The 16,491-nt window shown below is 36.7% G+C and overlaps 1 protein-coding gene across 3 annotated transcripts in view; it reads right to left on the bottom strand.

Moving 5' to 3' along the window:
* Positions 1-16,491, bottom strand: part of LOC100567130 (ephrin type-A receptor 3) — a 267,235-nt gene that overhangs the window by 19,223 nt on the left and 231,521 nt on the right. For all 3 annotated transcript variants that reach the window (XM_062974904.1, XM_062974905.1, XM_016992540.2), the window contains exons 11-12: positions 11,973-12,158; positions 1,762-1,823 (exon numbers count right to left, since the gene is read on the bottom strand). In XM_062974904.1, coding sequence (XP_062830974.1) covers positions 1,762-1,823; positions 11,973-12,158 — 248 coding nt within the window. The remainder of the gene's footprint in view (positions 1-1,761; positions 1,824-11,972; positions 12,159-16,491) is intronic.

The following is a 16,491-nucleotide window of genomic DNA, read 5'->3' as shown; positions in this document are numbered from 1 at the left end:
TTTAGAATTTTGCACATAAAAACCCATACCACCTAGTACCATTGTTCAGTATTTATGAAATCATAAGCTAGATTTATGATCTTGTAATTCGAGATTCAGTGACCAATGTCCACCTGAAACCTACCTTTTCAAAAGCCAGCATCTCCCCAAACAAAGGTTTCTGAGGTGCCGCAGATCAAGGCACTAGGAAATGAAAGATGTAGTGCTATCCTGGTTGTGGAATGCATTGAGACAGGAAGTCATGGAAGCATCCTGAGCACTCTCTTCCGTTGACCATCAACTAGGGCACCAATATGCCCTATGACTAGTTGTAGTTGTAATAATTTCCCAGTACCCTGACCTACAGTGTAGCAGAAGCCATATATTTTGTTTTTCTGAGAAAAATGGTAAAACTAATGGAGGAAGTTACCCCCGCCATTAATTGGACAATTTGTGTCAATTGTGCAATGCATATAAATAATAAAACCAGGAAAATGATAGCTGTGGTTTTATCACAGTAGAGCACACATAAACAAAATGAACATAAGTTTGAGGATCTCTTATTTGTGTTGTATGTTTGTGTGGTTATGTTATATTCAATTTCTGGTGAATTTATTTCTATGTCCCCCTTTCTATATCCTCTGTACATTAGATCTAACATGCCATTGTCCCTGCATGGGGCAGTGTACTCTGGAGAGTGAGTTTAACCATACACAGTCCATCAGGCAATAAAAAAGCTAGGGAGGAGCATCAGTTTGAATTTCTTTTCAACTATCATCCATTGACCTTATTGAATTGAGACTTTACCCAACTGTCTTTACTACAGCTCTTACTGATGTTAAGCTAGAAAGGACACTGTAGCACTGCTATAAATAAAATAGTGCTCAAACTTTTTTGACACCAGGGAAATAATTTTATATTCTCCCAGCACTTTGAAATCATGGTAGTATTTTCAACCCTGTGGATAATATTTCAATTATCAATAGTATATGCTCTGCTTTTATGGAGCTGGAATAGAAATGACCTGTCTGGTTATTTACATTGTCCATGATCTGGCTATGCAGTTGTAACTGATATTTACACTGTGTTAGTATTTCTCAGCTATTGAGTTTATGTTTTAAATGTTTTAAAGTATTTGTACATTGCCTCCATTGTCATGGCTTTTGAAGGCTATATGATTAGGATTTTAAGGCATGTTTAAAGTCTAATACTAATGTTTAATGGTATTAGTATTGCTTAATTGTATATGTGTTTATTGTTTTTAACTCATTGTAAATGGTCTCAAGATCCTATATTAGGAGAAGCATGGGATAAATAAATAAATATTAATTACTAAATAATTTTTTTTCGTGTCAGGAGCAACCTGAGTCGCTTCTGGTGTGAGTGAATTGGCTGTCTGCAAGGACGTTGCCCAGGGGACACCCGGATGTTTTGATGTTTTTACCATCCTTGTGGGAGGCTTCTCTCATGTCCCCGCATGGAGCTAGAGCTGATAGAGGGAGCTCATCCGTGCTCTCCCCGGGTGGGATTTGAACCTGGCAGCCTTCAGGTCAGCAACCCAACCTTCAAGTCACGAGGCTTTAATCCATTAAAGCTCCTAAATAATTAATAACATACTACAAAAACTCTGAGGTTGCAATGCTATGTACCTGGAAATAAACTAAATTAAGCATACCATAATTTACCTCTGAATAAAGTTGCATAGGCTTGTACATTTTATAGATATATGCTACAAAGGCATATAAGAAACAGTCAGCATTGGGATATCAACAGGGGACTTACCCTCAGGAAGCTATCCAAAGAGCCATTTTCCATGTACTCAGTAACTATCATAACAGGTTTACCTAGAAACATATTAAATGCAGGCAATCAGCACCACATGAACAGATATGTGATTCTTGAAATTTCAATCAAACTAGATACAAATAAATGTATTAAAATACAAGTCCTGGTAGATATAATCAGGGCATGATTTCTTATTCATGATCTTTTTGGAAAAGAGAAAAATGGCATGTAATGTCAAATGGTAGAAGCATGGCAAAATTATTAAATACTAGATTAGGGATGGAAAGAATATTCAAAGATATTTAGAAAAAGTTTGAAACGTATAACAAGAATCCTGGACTGATGATAATCTGACAAGAATCTTCACAGTTTGGGACTTATTCTGCTTAAAATTTTTAAATTGCAATCCTCACACAAAACTACATTTTCTATGCATAAAAAATATTTGAGTGCAGAAATATTAATCTTTGTGAAGAAAAGGTTGCAATTGGGATTTATTATATGTATATATATGTAAATTTTGCATGCGGGTGCTTGCTATAAAATAGTATTTTCTCTATGCTGGATACATTTTGTTTTCTTCTTTATTAGAATCCCTGAGCACCATGTTTAAGAGCTATGTAGAGCTTGCTCTGATGGATAGATACATATTAAGATTTAGGAGCAGGGTCTTTTGGGTCTATGCTCAGTCCAAAAGTTTGTGATCAATACAAAACCCAAACTCACAACTGCACATAAATCATGCCTGTTTTTTTAAACCCTAAAACAATGGTGTGTTGTGTTTTCCTCCAAAAACGTAATTTGGTATGTGGGATGCTTACTACTGTTAGACAATAAGAGGATTCAGTAATGCCTGACAATCTGCTGCAAATGACCCAGAAATCTACTCGAAGATCAGGATTTATATTCTCTCTAACCTAAATTTACTACAGGGATAGGCTCATGGGAAACTGCCTTATACATAGTCGGACAGATGTCCAATCTATACCAGAATTGTCAATTTTTATTGGCAACGGCCTTTCAGGTTTTCAGGGAGGATTCTTTCTTAGGTCTACTTGTGTTGGCACCCTGAAGAACCTGACAGTCCTTTGTTTACAGGATATCCTTTTTTCATTATAATGTCAAGACCAAGCAACAAAAAGATACACTTAGGATCAAAGAATTCTGAATCCAAGAACTTCCTGTACTACAAATCAACAGAACTTTCTATTCTCCTACATACAAAAATCCACCTCATATTTTTTAATTTCAGCAGTATAAATTAAGATGAGAGAGGAGTCATTTTATTGCTGTTACATTTAAACTACTGGGAATCATAAAGCCTTCCTGATCTACTACAACAAATTCAGAGACCATAGGTTTTCTGAAAATTGCTTGTCTGAAAATTGTCTACACAATTTCAATTCTATAATTTTAATACACATTGTACTTTCTGCCAATTTCTATTTTAGTGTATACATATTTTATATAAGATTTTATAGATTTCTTGCAGTAGTACAATGTTAGTTTAACATGAATAAAGTTATCAGAGTCAATACAACAGCTTTGATATCCCATTACAGAAAAGCTTTTTAGATTTTAGCTATCTAGAAAGAAGGGGCAGTATTAGTAGTTCAGAAGTGCATTACGTAAGGTCTCCTTAATTACAAATTATTTATATTTCTTTCTTTATTGCTTTTTCAAAAGATGTGAGTGTATTTCAGAAAATATTTTTGGACAAATATGACAGTCACTAAAGAGATCATAGTCTAATGCCTTCATTCTAAACATAGTTACTTCGAAACAAATCCTGTTGATTCCAAAATTTCCCCCCTAATTTAAGTATGTTTATCATCACACAATGGAAAACAGAAACACTAGGCAAAAGTGTGGTGGTGGTGAAAATTAGACCAATATTTTACAACCACATATAGATAAATACACAATAATGAATACGTTTCTCAATTGACAGATGTGTGACTATTGCAAATGTTTCTAATTACATATTTTTCTTGCTTGTTTTAATCTCAAAGCTTCAGTTTACAGCCAAAATGTTATTACCTAGAAGAAAATGTTCATCTGACTCAAATGCCAATACACTCTTTGTCTCTTCAAGAGAAAGGGGTCACATGTTCTGGACATGTACGGACAACTTAGTATCAAGGTAGAGCTTCATCTAACTTTCCTATGACTAATTAGCTAATAGCAAATGTAGTGCATTTAATTACCCCAAGTGTTAAGCAGTTCAGGAATACCATGTCATAGCCAATACTCAAACAGCCTTTCCACTGCCTAATGGCAATTGGATACAGTTCTTTCATGTGTTCTTTTGTGAAAAAACATTGTCATGCTCATGCTCCAATGAATCTTCACAAAGCTCAGTCTTTCAAATTTTTCTGGTCAAGTTTGATGTAAATTATGGCCTGGGAACTACGGGAAAAAAAACCCCACTAGATAATCCACTTAGCAACTGCTTTAAATCCTTAGGGAGTATGCTCGCAGTCTTCCTTGCTTTCCATTTCTAATCGATATACACTACAGAATACTGTAGAATATTAATTTTGTTAATTATTAATAACCATTTTACAGTTTCAAATAATTCATCCGATACAAGAAGTTCATACTTATATTGAATTGCACTACTATTTTGGCAATGATCGCTACCATTTCCATTTTATACATAATACCATAGTTATCTTATCCAAAGCATCTGTATTGATACAGAGATACAGACAAAAGCTAATAATTTATAAATGATTCTGGACTATCATTTTCAGGTTAAAGGGGCTGTGTGTGTGTCTGTGTGTAGAATTACCACAAAACCATGTTAATTTGCCATTCACCTCTGAAATAAGTCAGAAAGACCTATCTCACAACCATATCCTTATAATTACTTTCTCTTTTTTTTCAAGCCACAAGTGGAATTTCATCCATTTCCATGTTTTGGCACTTCATGCAGCCCACTCATCTCTACATCAGCTAAATTAGAGGTGTTGACAATGCAGCCACAGGGTACATTCTGGTGGCTTCAATTCCCTCATTTTTAAAACATTATTTTTCTTTCAAAATGCCCCAAGGGCATGTGGTGGGCACTTGTCCTACGTTTTGAAGCACCTTTTGGTAGTTTTCAGGCAATGAAAAACCAACAACATGGCAAAAATACCCCCATGCTCCCAGAGACCACTGGAGTCAAATTTTGGGGGGAAGTATGAAAGATGCTGGTGGACCTATATTGTCCCCTAAACCTCAATAACTGTCCAACCCTGAATTATATAATTCTATGTCATTTCACTATAACTAATTCAGGGTCCAAACAACATTTTTGGAAACCCAGAAATTACTTTCTGGACACTTCCAATTTCTTCAAAGGGAGTTCTGTGGTGGGCATCATTGATTGAAGATTGGTCTTTTTGCTTCTTTGACTGCCCAGCCCTGTACAAGGGTATCTTCAGAGAATTTCAGAAAAATGTTTTTTTATTCATATGAAATAAGGAGCAGGGTAGATCATGTAATGCTGGGAAGTGGGCTGTGACAAGATATAACCTAGAGGCTGTTTGGTAAAAGAGTTTACTAAGGGTAGCCTTAAAATAGATAATTAGATAATTATCTATTTAGATAATTGGGAATACTTATGGGAACGAGGATTTAAATTCTCAGTAGCAGGACCTATTAGAAAAAATATGTATACATGTTTTATAGAAGCCATGTAACACCTGAGATAATACCTAAAACTGATAGATCTCACTGAGGGGATGTTGGAAATGTAAAGAACAAAAAGGTACCTTCTTTCATGCCTGGTGGGCCTGTAAGTTGGTACAAACGTTTTGGAAAAAGTGATGAAGGAAACAAACAATATGATCACTGAAAAGGTGATGGGCCTCTTAGGGTTATTTGGTGAAGGAAATCAGTAAAGAAGATGTAGAAATCTGTCCATACAGTTTTGTTGCAGCGAGAATATTAATAGCAACATCTTGGAAAGGAGAAAAAGAGCTATTGATAAAAGAGAGAAAAATTATTAGAGAACATCCAAATGGCTAAGTTATCCAATGCTATATGGGGTGGAAACAATTAATATTTTGTAAAGAAACTGAGGCTTGCATTTGGATATCTAGAAAAGAAGACAGAAATAGATTTCAAAATAGTAGGATAAGGGTAGGTTTTTTTTTTGAGATGCTAGTTTCACACTGGGTAGTGCCAGAAGTCATGGGTGGTGGTTCATGGGTGGGGGGGGGGGGATATAGCATACTTGTATTATGTGTGATTGATTGTAATTGTTTCTCTTTCTTATATTCTGTATGCCATTAATTCACTTAATAAAAACTTACTATATAAAAAGGGTAGTCATAGAGCCAGTAAGAATAGAATTAAGTCTGTTAGGAACAGAGCAATGGATAAGATCCTAATTGAGTTTTGGCAGCTGCGAAGGTTTCAGGGAGGAGTGAAAATGTTCAGGAAGGGGTATTACTTTTGTTTGAAACTGGGGTATTAATATGTACTGTGAGTGGAATTTGAATTACTGGTCCAATACAATGGTCATCTTGAGGCTGAAGTACTAGATCTAGGGGAAAATATTAAGGGCAAAAGGTCACAGTCAGTGCTAGGAGCCCAAGCATTGGGACAGCAGGGTTAAATCAGAAAAGAGTTCTGTTACAATTCTCATATAAGTTTATCATAAACTAGCATTGTGGTAGACAAAGGCCTGGCAGGAGAAAGAAGGAAAAATGACATTTATCTTCTCACATCTGTATCTTGAAAAAAAGGAATCTATTCTACTTCTATTGCTGGAGCTCTGAAGAGGAGCGATTTTCTTGGGGAATAGAAATATATGGTAGCATTTTATAGCAGGTCAAACTTGCCTTAACATGTTAACATCTCAAGAACAAAACAACCAGAAGGGAACCATTGGACTTTTGAAGATATGTGATGTTTATGAATTCCTGAAACAACATCATAGTGCTGCTTAATGGCAAATACTCCTTGGACAAAACTTGAATGTTACACAAATATTTGCCAGGAGTATAAAATTAGTAAAGAAGGAAAATGCTTACAAATTATTAAACATAACTGTCTGGCTCTATTTATCCTTTTCTGAACACAGGTTTTCAGTGGTGTTGAGCTGAAAATATATACACAATCAGAAACATATGGTCCAAAGAAAACCTGCACATTTTAAAAGGAATGTTCTATGTTCATTTATCAAAATGCAGCCATTTACCTGATAACAACTTGTGTCAACAGTGTTTCTAAAATTTATTACACTAAAATGCTACAAATTGCTGTAAATTATTAGTAAACTAAGTGGAACATGTGTGTTGGCTATTAGGACTGCAGTCTATAGAGCACCCTGGAGACCAGTGTAGAAGAAAGTTCAGCATAGAAGCAAATAGGAAACAAGGGAATAATTCAGTGCTGGAAGAATAGACTGAGGTCTTATTTAGCATGTGTACCTTATCACATCTCTAGTGAGTAATAAGCTACACTGCTATTAAACAGCACACGTAGCTCTGCATTCAAGTAGGACCTCTTGTAGGTGTCTGCCATGCAAGTTAAGAATTAGCCCATCAGATCCAATCAGCATGAATAGTCAGCTCATTTGTAAGGGCCATCCATCAAAATTTGGTTTGCCACAAAAGGGTCTCAGTACCAATTTATCATATGCTCTCTCTATATATATATACTGGAAGGTTTGCTTGGCAGACTGCTTTCAAAAAGAACACCCATGGATAACAGGCAACCTTTTCTATTTCCTTGAAACATATCCAGCCCACATTAAGCACTAAATAACTGCCAGTAAAATATAATTCAAAAGCAATGGAAAATTTGTCATAACATATTGGTGCAAAACCAAAAAAATATGCTCAGCTTTTGCAATCTCAATAATAATGTAAAACATTCATTTTACTTGCACTCACAAAATCATAACTATTAAAGTAATCATGTCAACAGCAACAGAATGCATTTATATTTTTAATAGTTTTTTTTACGGAAGAAGTTGTATTATATTTCTTAAACTAAAATATATTCTAAACAAGTCTATCTTGGAATACACGTCAACATTTTAGGATCAAGCATGAACAATTGACCAGGCTAGATGTCATGTAATGTTAATGAACTTCAACACTGAAGAAATTATATGGAATATTATGATACATATATACACACATACACACACATACATATATCCACCCAGAATGGTGGTATGTTTGAGGGTGTGGTATGACATTGGAGACCAGAGTCTGAATACCCACTTGACCAAAGAAACCCACTGGGTGACCTTGAGCAAGTCGCACTCTCCCAGTCTCAGAGAAAGGCAAAGGCAAACTCCCTTTGAACAAATTTTGCCAAGAAAACCCCAAGATAGGTTCACTTTAGGGTCAGTCAAAAATGACCTGAAGGCCCATAACAAATTCAAAAAATAATAAATGACAAGTTAATTTGGACGGGAATAATCTTCCTGCAATATACTCACTATTAGGGCCTCATCACATTTGCTGCCGGAATTGCCATGAATCATGGCGAATCTGGCGGTGCCTGGTGGAGGGTGGAGGGAACCTGTGATCCCATGCCCTGCTTCCCCCTTATCTCATCCCATGGGGGAGGAGAGTGTCCACCACTCGGCTTCCTCCCATTGATTTCTATGTGTTGCAGCGGCAGTGGAGTTCCTCTTCAGTTTTGCCACAGAGCCCTGCCAGAAGTAGATGTACATCATGGGATGGGAACTAGTGGACTCTGTTGCAAACCTGAAGAGGAACCAGTGTACACTACCAAATTTTAGCCCATCTGATGAGGTTGTAGATGAACTACAGAGGAAGGTAGAAGGGTTAAAGATTTAAAATGTAAAGAGGGAAAAATTCAAGGAGAGAACAAAGCTGGAGCTCTGAGGCTTGACTTTGAATTATAGGCTGTGTTGAGAAACAGTTAGCTGTATTAATAATAAGTGAAAGAGAAAGAGAGATGGAGAGTGACTGGCCAAATCTGATGAAGTAGAGTTAAGTCTAAAAAACTTAAAGTAACAACTTCTTTTTTGCCATTTGCAAAGGGACCTGGTAGCACCTCTGAGACTCATTAGAGAAAGAAGGCAGCAAAAGCTTTCGTACACCTAAGTCTACTTGGAATTGAGTCATTTCTGCACTGACACTGGAGTCACCAACTATCATCTTGAAAAATAGAGTTAAAGAAAATAATGGGTGGTGGATACTCAAATTGAAAAGAGCAAGAAAAGACAAGGAAGATGGTTAGGGAAAATTTGGTTTGTTGGAAGATTGCAACCCTAAGCCCCATCCTTACAGCCCATGAAACTGCTTACAAATTTCTCAAAGCACTTTGAGCCCTCCAAATTTTGTTAAAAGCTATAATTTTCTATGTGAAAACCATGTCAAACTTACAAAAAATATCCAGAAATGTGGTAGTTATCCTCTTTTCAGAACCTCCAGCTCCACTCCCCCAACTTTCATTTTCATTTGTGAATCACAAATGTTATCAGATGAAATCCAACATAACTTCTAGTGTAACAAAATGTGCCAGTGTGGCCTATTTATTGGGTGTTGCACTGGCACCCAGTTATGAAGTTATTGTCTACTCCTCTGCTAGTACTTTTATGTTTTAAACTTGATATCTGATATAAAATAGAATAAGGTTAGATAAGAATTTTATTCAGTTCACATTTTAAACAGGACCCCCACCCCTATTTTTAAATGTAAAATGGGGGTGGGGAGAGGGAGGAGAACACTTTGGTTCATTTAAAGATAGGGTTTTTATTGCTTTGAAGTTTAAAGTCAAGCAATGGAACCATTTGTTCCACCATGCTTATGGTGCAGAATTAGAGTTGCCATTTTAAAAAGACTTCCTTTCAACAACTGTATTACAGTACTATATAGTCCCATCTATAAATGCACCTACTGAATGTTAGTAGTGGAGATTGATGAGATTTTTTGTTGATTGTTTGGCTTTTAAAAAATAAGCACTGGACAAAAATCCCCATATTTATTTATAAATGAAGAGAAAGAATTAGATATTTTGTTTTTAAAATGGAATAATGGAGAAACTGGGTGGTGGAGAAAATGAAGTTGATACATTGGTCTAGTCTCAAGGAAGACAAGAGCTTTGCTGGGATGTAGATGGAACAAAAGCAAAACTTTTTGAGGGACTACTGAAGAAACCAGGTCTAACTACAACCGCACAGTAAGAAAATATAACCATTTTAGCTACATTGACCAGAATTCACATTTAGTGCACAAATGATAGCATTCCAACTTTTTATTTTGGTTAACAACAAATTGATGCATCTTTCTTAAAATGAGTATGTTCATAACATCTCTAGTGAAATATATTATTTATTTAGAACAAGTTATAACTCCAACCAGAAATATTTAAAAACATGTTTTGCATTTCAGCAAAGTTATAGCAATTTCTCTAAGAAAATCATTTTTCTGCTATAAACTGATATATAGTTATAGGTCGTTTATTAGCTAGCAGAGTAACTTTGTTACACTCTTGTTTTCAACTATTACATCTTTTCAAATACATATTGAGATTAATGTAAAAACATATGAAATTAGGTTATTATGCAAACCAACTACTACTACTACATGATTTTTCTTTATCTTTTTTTGGCTGTCTGGTTGTGTCTATTCAAACATTTGCCAGATGCTGACACCATGAGGTAATTTGCAGTATGGTTTTCTATGTACAGCCAGAATGCCTGCAGCTGTTTAAGAGCAATCAATTTCCACACTAAATCCAGTATTTCCTAATATTGAATGACAACTGTAAAGCATTATCATCATTATCACCACAGGAGGGTGTACAGTGCACAGAATTCTCAAAAGCTCCAAAGTCTACCAGAGATTTATCAGAAAGACTATTTTACTTCTGGAACTATTCGAAAATTTAAAGATTGTTCCCTTAAATGTAAAATAATGGGTAAATGTTAATGTGCTCTTGTGTTCTTAATTGTAAGCATTCTGTGAGTAACACTAACACATTCATGAAGTATGACTGTTGTCTAAGAGCAAAGAGTCAGTTCTTGCTGGCTACTTGTATTCACCACCTGTGTATAACTAAGGTAGGGGGGGAAATGAAAACATTGACCTCCCAAATAAAGGCACCCCCCCCCCCACACACAAAATGACATTTTCTTCTAGTCCTCAAATTTCTAGCATTGCAAAGCATAAAATACTGAAAATTGTCCACACATAGACATTTATTTGTTGTGTCTGCATTATCTTGGTAACTTTGTCTGACACTAGTATGTGCTTAAACTAAATATCTAAATGCTGGGTTGAAATTTTAAGTTATTGTAAACTTAGATGTGTATTCTGAAGGAAATTCTGATGGAACAATCCCTGCACTTTCCTCCTGCATCCATAGCTATATACTCCCGGTTTACACTGGAGTTGGACAGACTGGAACAGTAGTTCTTAACATTTTTGATGCTTCATACCTCTCAGAATTATAGATTCATAATATGCACATTTTCCTATATAACTTATTTATTTTCAATGGAATATTATTTTTAGACTAGTTTCGAGCTAAGAATGTATAATGAACATTTTAAATGATGACTGAGTTACCTTCAATTTCAGTGTGAAAGAAAAAGGTCAAAGTAAAGAAGAAAATTTTAAAACTATTCTTGTAACCTCTGAAAACCATCCTGAACCCCCTAATGTCTATGCATTTTGGGCCAGAAAACCTACTGAGACCTACGCAGCTAAGCAGATGTGAGATGTCTTCAAAATTGCATTTTTCATAAAACTTTTAAATATCAACTACAGGCCATGGACTTTTAAATTACTCTCTATATGTCAAGCAGGTAGGTTGAGCAGTTTCTTAACATTTTAATGAAAAATCACTGGCCAGAGACTGATGACATTTGCCATTTACAAGTGATTTTCCACAAAGTGGTTCAAAGATGGATTTTTGTTGTGCATATTAGGCAAGCCCTGCTTGGCCTTTTCATGACAGCATTATACATGTTGAGCAGTAGAAATAAGGACATCAAGGGTGCCTAAAACAGGCACCTTTCCTTTGATAATGTGCACTATAAACTGTTATGCAATAAATAAGAGCACGTTGAAAGCAGTAAACCAGAATATTTCTGTAAGGCATGACACAAAGCATTCAGAATGTTTTCCCCCTAAATGCAATGAAAGCTCCCATCTTCAATTTGTATTTCAAATTTTACAGGTAGTTTTGTGTTTTAAATATGTTTGGTAGAAAATGGTCCTTACTTTTGGTGACAACTCCTTCTAGACGAATGATGTTGGGGTGATCAAATTGTCCCATGATACTGGCCTCTCCTAGAAAATCTCTCCTCTGCTTCTCTGTGTAACCAACCTTCAAAGTTTTGATTGCCACTGACATTTCCTTTTTGGAAGGAAGTTTTAGACGGCCACTGCATACTTCTCCAAACTCACCTGTCAGTAAAAACAAAGCATATAGGGAAAAGCCTGATTTTTAGGCCCCATCACAGACAAAAGATGACAAAAGATGAACTTTTTAAAAAAGCACCTTTGACTATAATCTGTGTCTCAGTTCTCACAATGTCTAAGATTTTAGCAGACTTAGTCTGAAGTAATCCTGAAGTATTCATGCTGCTAAGCGTGTCTTCTACAAATCAAAGGTTGTAATGCATACAGAGCCGGCCCCAGGTATTTTTCAAGTGTAGGCGAACAGAATTTTGGCACCCCCCCCCCCCCCAAACCAATCACTGAAAAATAAAAGCGTTGGATAAGTGAAAATGTTGGATAATAAGGAAGGATTAAGGAAAAGCCTATTAAACATCAAATTACATTATGATTTTACAAATTAAGCACCAAAACATCATGTTTTACAACAAATCAATAGAAAAAGCAGTTCAATACATGGTAATGTTATGTAGGAATTACTATATTTGCAAATTTAGCACTAAACATTGAACAGGGATATAGGGCAGTGTGGACTTAGATAACCCAGAGAACACTCAGTATTTAAAAAAACCCCTCTAAAATCAGGACAATAAATAAAGAACAACACTCTGAAAACAGAAGAAATCCAGACAGTAAACAATCAGGGACAGCTAACACCTCCCAAAGAAAGATTCTCCCAGACAAGAAGAAGTCAAGCCTTGAAGCCACAGGGCCATTAAATGCTAATCAAGGTGATTAATTACAACATTCACACCTGCTTCAAAGAAGAGTTCTTTCTCTTATCTTCTACAGATATATAAACCCCACATACCTAGCTTCCAAGTTCCCACAAACCTCACAATCTCTGAAGGCCCCAAAGGTGGGCTCGCATGGTGCGAAGGCGGGCCTGCGCCGGCTGGAAGGCCCAGCGCGGGCACTGGGAGGCCCGAAGGAGAAGGAGGCAGAGATTGGCGCCCTCCTCCCAGGACGATGGCGCCCCCAGGACAATGGCGCCACAGGCAAATGCCTAGTTTGCCTTATGGTTGGACCGCCTCTGAATGCATACCACATACTTGCAAGTCAGTTGTAACATAAACTCAACAGCATTGTAACATTTTGCAAATTAATTCAAACATCTATAGTCTGTGCTATATTTAAAGATATCAAGCAAAACAATTGGAAATACAGTACATTTAAACTGTTTAGGAAAATTTAAAACCATATACATACAAAGTTTTTCATTAAATCTATAAAGCCTCAAATGCTTTAATTTTGGGAGCTGAGGAAGACCCATGGTACAGAATAGAAATCTCTTTGATCTACATTTCCTCCACTCATTAGGAAAACAAGAGAGCTACCCAGCAGACCCCATTTATCGAGTAGAAGTATATAGAGATATGCTTAATACAATTTCCAAGAGGTGTTGTGAACGGCTAACTTTATGAGTATTAAACCAAACAACAATGTATGATTTATAAATACAATAGTGCCTTCATCTTCCAATGTAACTTGTCATCATTTCATTTAGACAGCCACAAATCTGCAAAACTTGACACTTCAAGGAAATTAAAACTTCCCAGCACCTAAACAACAGTGGTCAGTACTCTGATAGTTTTGTTGAAGTTTCAACCATCATTATGCTTTCTTTTAAGGCTAGAGCAAAGAATCCGTTACACGGCACATATCTCTGCATCCATGGGATGTCTTTGGAGAAATAGGAAGCAGCAGCAGCTGAAAATTTTCTTGTGTTATATGATGCAAATTACTATACAGAACTAATTCAAGTGCATAGGTCAAGACAAACACATGCCAGATGAAAAAAAATGGCAATTTTTCATCTTGACAAACATGCATAGAACTGACAATTTCAATTGCTAGTATTTTCATCAGGCAGCAATATTCTTTCTACTGCTTATATTACTAAGAACCGTTAACATTGGGTGGCCTCAAAATGGTATGGAGCAGCATAGCAGAAAGAAATATTTTCAGACATATTGCACATCGCATTGTGCTGTATTTTCTTTTTGATCGGTTGGAGGGCAGAAAGGTCATTCTCTCTGAAAATGTGTTTTGTGTTGTTAGTGGGTTGTTTTTTTTACTGACAATTTAAAGATGTTAACATGCATGCAAGAACTTACTCAGCCTGTAAGAAGAATTCCTATGAATAAAAAATTTGACCTCTGCAAGAATCTGCCAGCATGCTTCACTCAGGGCAAACAGTACTTCTATTCAAATATTAGCATTAGGTCGATACTGTTAAAGCACCCTGAGAATAGAAAATCAAAGCACAACACTAGAATGGAAAAACACCCACTTTACAATACATGTTCTGGTGGTTTGGTGTCGAATTTTTACCTCTCTCTTTCTCTATATCTATATCTGGATTGTAATGATTTTAACAGTGCTAAGCTACTAGTCTTTGGATATACCATTGTGTGACCCTGAGAGTAGCTTTTATTTATAATTTGAGCAAACTTGGCTATTAAACATATGGATTCTTTGCCAAACAACACAGTAAAAAAAACTATTGGCTTTAATGTCTGCCCCAGGGTACATTTTTGCTGATTTTTGTTGGAACTCATTTGTTTACTTTTCAAATGTGGTTCCCTTTCAGAAAGTTCCATGAAGTCTGTGAAATCCAAAAAAGCTGCTATAGGGTTGGAATCAAATGAAGGCTATTGCTATCAGGTGTAGTCCCAATTTACTGACACATCAGCTTCCCTTATCTGCCAGTCCTTTATTTCTGTTATGACAAGGAAGGTCCTGAAGCAGTTCACCACTGGATTCTGATGGGAATCCAGTCAGAATTTTTTTCCCAGTTCACACTTGATTTTCTGGAGTCCTTATGCCATTGCTAATGCTCTCATATCTGCAGAATTCTCTCTACCTGACACATATTCTATTTCTATCTTTAGTTTTTCTCTTTTATCACCACACTCGTGGATTATCATCCGTCCAGAGCATGATATAAATTGTCACTACAGTTTGTCATGCAGATCACTTTTTGCTGGCTTCAGTTCCAGTGAAGCTGAAAAGCTCTGTAAGTGGGTATGTATTACATGCAGCTCTCTCCCTCATTTCCTCCCCATAGCTGAAGTCACTTAGAAAAAGTAACAGTAAATTTAATCGGAAATTGGTATGCGGCTTTCATAAAATGTAATCCTTGAAAAGGCATAAATCCACAACACTGGGGCAAAGCTAGACCAGGACAAAATTAGTTGTAAGAATCCCTAGAATGGGGAAGGTTTTGATTCAGCAGAGCTTCTGCTTGTCTTCTGTCTAGTTAGCTGATCCTTGAACATCTTGGCCAGTAAAGATATTGTTGCTCCCCGGATCTGGAATTCTCTTCCGGAGGAGATCCGGCAAGCTCCCACCCTGGCTTCCTTCAAAAAGCTACTTAAAACCTGGCTCATCCGCTGCGCCTTTGGATAACCGAGTCCATAGCTATAGTAGTTTCACAGGCCATCTCTTTGACTTGAAACACTGCACTTTATTCCTCTGCCCCAAAGCATCTTAGAATATAACATTGCACTTTAGTTCTAGTGGCCCCTCCAGGCCATCCTCTCCTCCATCCCAGTGGTCTTATTTTCCCCCTGTGATTCATATGTTATTTGAGTGATTATATTGTTTCTGTTTATGTGATTTTTTAATTGTTATGTTTTCTTTCTTTCCTTTGTATTCTTATAGCATTTTATAGTGTTTCAGTGTTTTATTGTACAATGTTTTATGCTGATTTTATATTGGAAACCGCCCTGAGTCCCTCTTGGGAGAGAGGGTGGTATACAAATAAACTTTTACTTACTTACTTACTACTTTTTAATGTGTCCTCTCTCCCTGAAGGGACTCAGGGTGGCTTCCAAAAAAACAGAAATAGCAAACATTCAATGTCTTGTACAATTATAAAAATAAAACATTTACATTTGACTTTCTGGAGTCCGTATGCTATTGCTAATGCAAGCAACTAACAACCCCATCACAAAGGCTAAAATTGGTGGCATGCACCAGTTTAGCTCAAGTCATCCAGGGAGCCTGCTGGCTCCTATCAAATGATGCCGGTGGGGCTCCATGGGTGAAGTAGGGTGGAGCCAGCACATGCCACTGCCATGGCAACATGGGAAGCTTCCAGTGTTGCCATATGAAGCCATGGGGGAAGCTGCAGGATCGATGCTTCCCTCCATGGGATCACCCTTTATGGAGCCGGATGATGTGGGAAATGGGGTTCCGGGTTCCCCACGCCCCCGATGGTACAGATCGACTTCAGTGGCCATGTGCCAAGGTCGTTAATCATGTCCCCAGTAAGACTCATTTATCTTAAATAAGCCTAGATAAATTAGATATAGAAATGAAAAATGTAGAGTAGAAG

Source organism: Anolis carolinensis, chromosome 3 (assembly GCF_035594765.1).
Source record: "Anolis carolinensis isolate JA03-04 chromosome 3, rAnoCar3.1.pri, whole genome shotgun sequence".
Taxonomy (NCBI): domain Eukaryota; kingdom Metazoa; phylum Chordata; class Lepidosauria; order Squamata; family Dactyloidae; genus Anolis; species Anolis carolinensis.
Note: the sequence above shows the minus strand (reverse complement) of the source record. Positions and strands in the feature narration are given on the sequence as shown.